Here is a 7,547-nt window from a genome sequence, read left to right as displayed (position 1 = left end):
ACAGACAGAAGCTGAAAAGACAATTAAACTAGATCTAAAAGACTTTCATGTCTTTAAATCCATCCTGAGTCACTGTCATGGTATCCAGACTTGACTTTTGAGCTGTCCCTTCCATTCACCAAAAGGGAGACTTTATGGATCACCAGACATGCAGTTCAGCCCAGGACAGGACTTTTGGGTAGGACAATTTTCAGCTCCAGTAACTACAAATGACGGCTGGGAAACACAAGCTGGAGTTACTGTTTAGCTCAAGTAGGCATGCAGAAAAATGTGTTGAGCAACTCTTGCCTGAACACTGCTTTTCTGTTGTCAGTGCACTTCTGATGCTTCCTCTACCAAAATTCCTCTGCCAAAACTGTAGCCTTATTCCAGTAAAGTTAGTCCTACAAGTTCCCCTTCTTATCCATGAAGAGGATATCCTATAGGTACATTTTTCTCCCAAATAGCTTGACTGTGTCACTTGAGGGAGCATGTGTATGCAACAGCTTCCACTCACTCTTTTCCCAATCCTTTATCTCCACAGTCCATCCAATCTTCTTTCCTTGAATTTGCTGCTGTGAATTCATAACATTCTTACAGACAAGACTTTCCAGGTATTGTCTAGGCTGCAAAAACCACCTGGGTTCTTTGGGGGTAAATCAGGAAAAGACACAAACACAGCCATGGTGATGTTCAACCTTAACCAGAATTCACAGCCCTAAAACAAGATCAATTGCCTATTAAAGGAAAAAGCCTCAAAAGGAGCATTGGAACAGCACTATAAGTAAGGACACATCCAAATTATCATAATACAATAAACAGAAAACAGATGCAGAAAGAAAAGCACAATCCTTCTGGAACACAGGCCGTTTCCTACATTGTGAAATTTGATACCTACCTCAGCCTGAGATTCCCAGTCCATATTTCCTTCCCAAAATGAAACAGTGGGGAGAGAAGTACATGTTTGATGGCTGCATCCAAGACACTGTGATTCCCCAAGAGAGGCTTCTGACAAATTCCTTCCTTACAGCTCTGTACACAAGCTAAAAACAATGTCCAGCCCTGTTTCTTCCCCTCCCCATTTAAACCCTCCAGCAAGCTCAATTTCCTGAGTGGCTTGCAACACTTGCAAGTGCAGGTTGCACAGGGAGTTGCATTCAGTGGTCTAGCTCTCAATCTCTCTACTTACCTTTCCTTAAATAGTGAGACCTTAACTTCCACCACAACTCCCAAATCTTTTGAAATTCTCCCAGCTGTACAATGATTGTTGAAAAATCCACATTACAGATTCAGAATGCTCCTAAGGTAATTCATTTAATATTTCTAGATTCAGGTTATTCACTCTACTCAAACGTTTCCTGTCAGCAGTTGCTGTTTGACGCACTGCCTTGCTACCAACTAAGTAGAATATATTTTACCACCATAAAGGATCACACTACTTCTTTTAGAACAGTTCTGTGCTGGAACAGCTTTATGGAATATTTCTACCTTCCTAACATTACAAACATCTATTTTTAGAGCAAAAATTGTATGCCCCTGCCATGGTTAATCTATTCCTTACATATATAGTATTTTTTTTCCAATTATCATAAGCCACAGCAGCAACTTCAAGTTTCCAGTATAGACTGCCAGTTCTTCAAATCTCCACATCCTCCACTTGCTAAAACACATACCAGTTTCAGCTTTACTTTCACTTGCCTTTTTGAGGGAAGAGTATTTTAAATGAAATAATCTTCTCTTGCAATTTCTACTCTGTATTTGTATCTGTTTACAAACAGCTACTCTAAGTGATGACTCAGGCAGTAATTGTTGGGAAAGGCAAATATCAGCGCAGAGAATTGCAAGCATTACACTGTATTCCTTTTCATAAAATTACACCTTCAGCCAAGACCACATCATAAGTTTATATTCTCACAGAGAAAAATGGGCTAATCCAAGCCATCGCTGAAGTTTACATTTCACTGTTCATGTTGGAGCATGTTGCTGTCTATTCCTGCCACATGATCCCAAAAAAATAAAGCTTTCTGCACCGCCAGGTCCCTCTTATCCGATGTTGTCCCTGACTGTGGTCTCTCATCCAGTATCACTGCAGACCACTGGAGGGGCATGGGGATGTTTAAATGTTTGAGCAGCTGGCTGGAGAGCAAGAGTGTTCTTCATGTCTAGCAGGAACAAGTGCTCTGTGACTTTTTTAAACTGTATTTTAAGAGTGCCACTTCTCAGGCAGAAAAAACCTAAACGTGTATGACTGACTGTACATTTTGAACTGAGTTATGATGTTAATGGACAGATTACAATACTGCAAATCAACCACTGGTCCCTGTGTGGTGGGGATTTGCCAGGGATGAGGCAACCATGACTTCTCTGGGCAACCTCTTCCAGCATCTAAGCACTCTCACAGTAAAGGATTTCTTCCTTATACTGAATGTAAACCAACTCCCAGTTTAAAGTCATCCTCCTTTTTTCTATGACTGTATGTCCTCGTAAAAAATTTTCAAAGAGCCAAAAACTTAAAAATTTTTAAAGAGCCAAAGATATGCAAACAGAAAAGCAACATACTTGGTATATTATCTAATCAAGAAGTTTTGTTTTGTAGGTATAAATGCACCAGCATCATTCTGTACAACACTACATTAAAAATATCACAAGTATTCAAAATAAATAAAGCACACAACAAACAATCAGCTTGGACAGTGGAATTTTGGCATACATTAGTTTGATCTGCAAAGCAAATTAAACTAATTTCTAACCTCTGCATCTTGCCATGAAATGCATTTACCCTGTGCAGATAACTGCTTTTTGTGACATAAACCAGCATATTAAAGATTACTACACTACTACAAAATAAAGGCCTTGGAAACAAATACACATAATTGCAATTAACCAGCCATTTTATTATAAAATAGTCTGCAATGCAGAGAAGTAAAAAACAGCCCTTCAAGACAACTCACTGAAACAAGAAATTAAATAATTTTGTACAGAACACAGTTTAATGATTCCTTCATCAAGAAGATGGGAATCACAGAACATAACCAACTAAATGACTTCAAACAGCCTGTGCATTTACAAAAAACACCCCACAAACAAATAACCCAAACAAGAAGGTATTAACAAATCTGCTCTTTTTATATCCCTGTATGGTATCTGAGAAACAAACACATAAAACTTCAGAGTGAAATTGCTTTTGGCCCACTCTACAAAAAATAAACTACAGAATAGTCACCTTAAGACATAACAGTTACTTTCAAACCTGGGAAAATTATGAAATAAACCACTATCAGTTAGTCCAGGATAGCTCTGAAATCTTGACAAAGAGACGGTTCTGTCACTGCGTGCAGTAGTGCCACAGTATCCTCTGGAATCCTCATGATTAGCCGCCTCTTACCTACCAAAATATCAGACACAATTCATTACAACTGCAAATAACTATTAATTCTGGCTTAGGAAAAATACTAATGAAGCAATGAAATCAATACTAGCTAAAAGCAACTAAAAAGTAGAAACACCAGGAATATGGGGACAAAAAAAGCTATAATAAAATATGCTACTGTTCTTCCACATTTTTATCAGCCTAACAAATAAAAAGGTTCAAAATTGTATCAAAGAAAATCAGGGAGCAAATTCCTCCTACTTTCTGTTTGTGTGACTACTTTTTGTTTAGATTTGAGAACTTCATTGGATTTTGAAAAGTATATGCCCATTTGTTTAACAACTTTACCCACCAAATAAGGCCTTCCATTAAACCATAGTTACTTTAAAAGACTCAATGTCCCATCAATAGAAACACAGACAGCAAAAAGGACTTTTTACAGATTGGGAAGAACATGTAAAATCCTAGCAACAGTTTAAGTCTGTCATTAAACAGAGTGGGCAAAATTGTCAATGGTGCAGAAAGCCAGAAGTCCTCAATAAACATTTGCCCTGTATCTGGAAAGGAGACAGATGATGTATTTATATCTTATTGCGATAAGAAAAGACTCTTGCTCTTTCCCAGCTGGTGATAACAGGAGAGATGTTAAACAATAACTGTGTTTTAAATACTTAACTCTGAAGAATGATGACAATTCATAGAAGCCCCTGATGCTGATATTTAACAGGTTTGGGAATAGCGGGAAGAACCTCCTCCCCAAAACCTATAAGCTTGATATTGATTCCCAAGAACGTAATGGAAAGGCACGTGCAGGGACACAAGAGAAAACCACATTTATATCGATTCCTGTCAACATGATCTTACAGATGTAATAGGTTTTATACAGCCAATACAAACTCCAAAAGGACAACAGAAATTGCAGCTGTTAAGTCAACACAGGGGCTTTCACCAGCCTTGTTTATCTCTGTGCTACAGATTACTGCAGCATACAGTGATACTGAGCTAACTTCACAGGATGCCACCTGAAAGTCAGTAACTTCCCTGTCATGACTCCTGACATCTGCACATCCTACCAGATTTCCAGAAGACCAAACTTAAAATACCATGTTTAGAATTAGTTCTGATATCTCTACATAATGTTTAGTTCTTCAGTAACCGTCTCTACAAGATAATGTTCTGATTACAATAACATTGCCCAGGACTAGGTCTGGTGCAGGGAAAACAAAACTAACTTGTAACTGCATAGAAAACTATCAGTATCTTTGTAAATGGATTTTAATGTGTGCCCAAAGGATCAGGACACTTAGGATTGTACTAAATCCAGAAGAAAATAGAAATATAAACACCATGTACAATCAGGGACTGAAAAACAGCCTTCACCCATGACCAGAGACCTTGGAGATACAGAGATAATGATGCCTGTTCGCACTAAGGGTATGCATGTAACTCATCACCACAAGATGACTTTGTACAACTCCACCAATTATTGTATCAACCCTTGCTGCACCAGTGGAACAGGGCTAGTGGAAGTACAGGTAAGATTTCAGGTGGCTATAAGCAAATAGAGATAGCATTTGAATTACTTGGGCCCCAGTGACCTGTCAACCAATCACAGTGAAAGTTTCCATCTTAAAAGTTTCACAGCACAGACACAAGTCACAGCCTGCTAATTGTTCAGGCAGCTGTAAAGCAAAGATTTCTGAAGCCTTGATCTCTCAGTAGTGTATTTGAAGCCTACATATTTCCAAAAGACTTTGTAGATAAAGAGTGGGTTGTCTTAACACTATGGATGTGAAGAACAGATTTCGCCTCAGAGAAGGTAAGATTTATGAAAGAATAGCTGAGAATTACTCTTTTCAAGAGAACATCGCCACTGACTTTCTGTGCACCTTTGGACTTTTCCAACTCCACAATACTCAGGTGGAGTATTGTGCTCCACCTCTACAATACTCAGGAAGTACAACATTAATAGGCTTCCCCAGGAATTTAGGAAGAAAGATTATTTCCTTTCTCAAAGCAATTGTCACTGCCGGAGAAGGCAACTGACAGGTCATCAGCTTTTCCTCCCTGGGTTAGAAACTGTGCACAGAGCTAGGCATTGACCACATACAAGTTTCAGGTCAGTACTGCAGTTAAGCAAGCAGCTCTATGGATACAGCAGAAGGAACCTAGTTACAATTGCTACTCAAACTAGGAAAACTTCACCTCTACTTCCCAGCCAACTTTCCCTGGCATCTATGCTGGTGTGACTTTGTGGACAGCAGAGACCACTTTTATGGCTGATGCATGCAGCCATGGAAGGTGAGATTCTGCTGAGCAATAAAGCTGCCTGGGGCTGTGCCTCCACCCTGAAAATACTTTCAGATTAAACAGCAAAGCACGCACAGAGATAGATGGAGGAGCTCTAGCTTGGATTGTGGTCTGCCAGTCAAAGATCCCAAGAGAAAAACCTCCAGCATTAGAGATGGAAACTCAAATTTGCCCTATAAGGATCTTAGAGAAGTGAGGCAGCTCCCAGAGAAGCCACTGTCCTACTGGTTGTATCTACTGCATTACTGCTTATTTCTTCAGTGCCTGTCCTCTCCAAGTGAAGCAAGCAGCCCTGTCCTGGTTCCTCAGCAGCACTGAGCAGACTTGGGGCCTCTGGTTTTGGTGTCAGTGAGTAACTCAGAGGAGTTCCTCTGGGAAAGGCTGTTGGAATTCTGGCTTAGGGAAAATGCTAATGAAGCAATGAAATCAATACTAGCTACAACCAACTAAAAAAGTTGAAACACCTGGAATATACAGAAAGTCCATAGCTCTCAAGAATGTGGCCGGCAAAATCCCAGCCATCAGTTTGTTTCCTGTAAAAGTGTAAGTGTTGTCTTGATACATATACACTGCACCATCAAAAATCAGACTCTGCACTCAGGGGTTCCTGAAAGCCTTGGATATGGGAAGGAAATGCTTCCTTCCAAAATGAGTGCTGCATTCTTTTTTGGGCACTGGATCTCAGTGCAGCTATCAAAGACAGTTTAGGATACATTTCAAATCAAATAGGCATTACTCTGGAATGAGACCCAAGAATTTCTTGGTCTTGTGTAACAAAACTGCCCAAGCAATGACTCATTCAGAGTGCAAATTACACAGTCAGCGTTGAGAGTCTGGCTATCACTGCAGCTAAACTCATCAGCAGTACTGGTTGCTTCAGGAAAACCTCTTGCTGTGCACTTTTAAATCTTACAACTGAAAATTCTGTCATTTCTGGGGCCGGAAGCAGGCAGACTGCACAACTGTTTAAGGAAAGAGCTCCCCAGGGGCCAGGGACACAGCTTTTTTCACCAAATGGAAGTGTCAGACATGCCAACACTACAACTCCACAAGAATGCAGTGGAGCCAGTGCTTCTGTTTCCAAGTGAGCCTGGTGACACTTTTTCAGGTAAGAGTTTAAATTGTGGGAGGAGCTAATTTAGTTTCCAGTTAATCTACATTTTTTCAAATAGAAGCTTGAGCATTTGTATTTCATTTAGTTAAACCTGCTGAGAATACTTACAAGATTAACACAGTCTAATTAAGCCTTCTGAACTGTACAAGCTTACTGAGTGCCAAGCATCAACTCTCCTGTGAGAATAAGGCTCTGGAAAATGCAGTGCTGAAAAACATTTTAATCTGCCTACTTATACTCAGTAAATTTGAATAAAATCAAATTAATGCACATCTGAGAACAACATTTTAGGATTAGAAAACTTTAAAAATCCATTAAGTTTATAAGTTTCATTACAATTAACCATAGACAAAACTGTAAAAATAGCTGAATACTTACAGACTTTTAAGGATGTAAGCAGACATTTGTAAACAGCTCTGTGATTTGACAGTTTGACAGTGAAGGCATGGTAGCAGAGCCATTCTGCTACCTCAATAGGGAATATGCCAGATACACCTTTGTTACCTTCAGCAATCCCTAGAGATAGAAACGGAAAATAATTTAACTGAAAATGATGAGCATTAAGAAGTATGTCTGTCTTTCTATAAAATCACCCAGGAGTTTTTACTAGAAACCTGCATAGTCAGTGAAGTCTTGTACATCAACAGAAAAGTAAAAACTAGTGCCCGAATACAATCTTCAGAAAACTGAGTTTAGGAAGAAAAATGCACTGTGATTCTTATCACACAGTTCACAATATCCATTCCTGATCTTTATCCCAAAATTACACCATCT

The 7,547-nt window shown here is 39.3% G+C and overlaps 1 protein-coding gene across 3 annotated transcripts in view; it reads right to left on the bottom strand.

Annotated features, from left to right (window-relative positions):
- Nucleotides 1-2,537: 2,537 nt before the first annotated feature.
- TERT (telomerase reverse transcriptase) overlaps nucleotides 2,538-7,547 on the bottom strand; it is a 29,284-nt gene continuing 24,274 nt past the window's right edge. Inside the window, exons 13-14 of one of the 3 annotated variants that reach the window (XM_066185009.1) lie at nucleotides 7,152-7,289; nucleotides 2,538-3,364 (exon numbers count right to left, since the gene is read on the bottom strand). In XM_066185009.1, coding sequence (XP_066041106.1) covers nucleotides 3,261-3,364; nucleotides 7,152-7,289 — 242 coding nt within the window. In that variant the 3' untranslated portion in view covers nucleotides 2,538-3,260. The remainder of the gene's footprint in view (nucleotides 3,365-7,151; nucleotides 7,290-7,547) is intronic. The other 2 variants (XM_066185004.1, XM_066185011.1) reach the window with 2 other exon arrangements.

This window comes from Chamaea fasciata, unplaced genomic scaffold (assembly GCF_029207755.1).
Source record: "Chamaea fasciata isolate MVZ Bird 193981 ecotype frontalis unplaced genomic scaffold, bChaFas1.0.hap1 SCAF_1, whole genome shotgun sequence".
Classification (NCBI taxonomy): domain Eukaryota; kingdom Metazoa; phylum Chordata; class Aves; order Passeriformes; family Sylviidae; genus Chamaea; species Chamaea fasciata.
The sequence above is the reverse complement of the archived record's forward strand: the minus strand, read 5'-3'. Positions and strand labels throughout refer to the sequence as shown.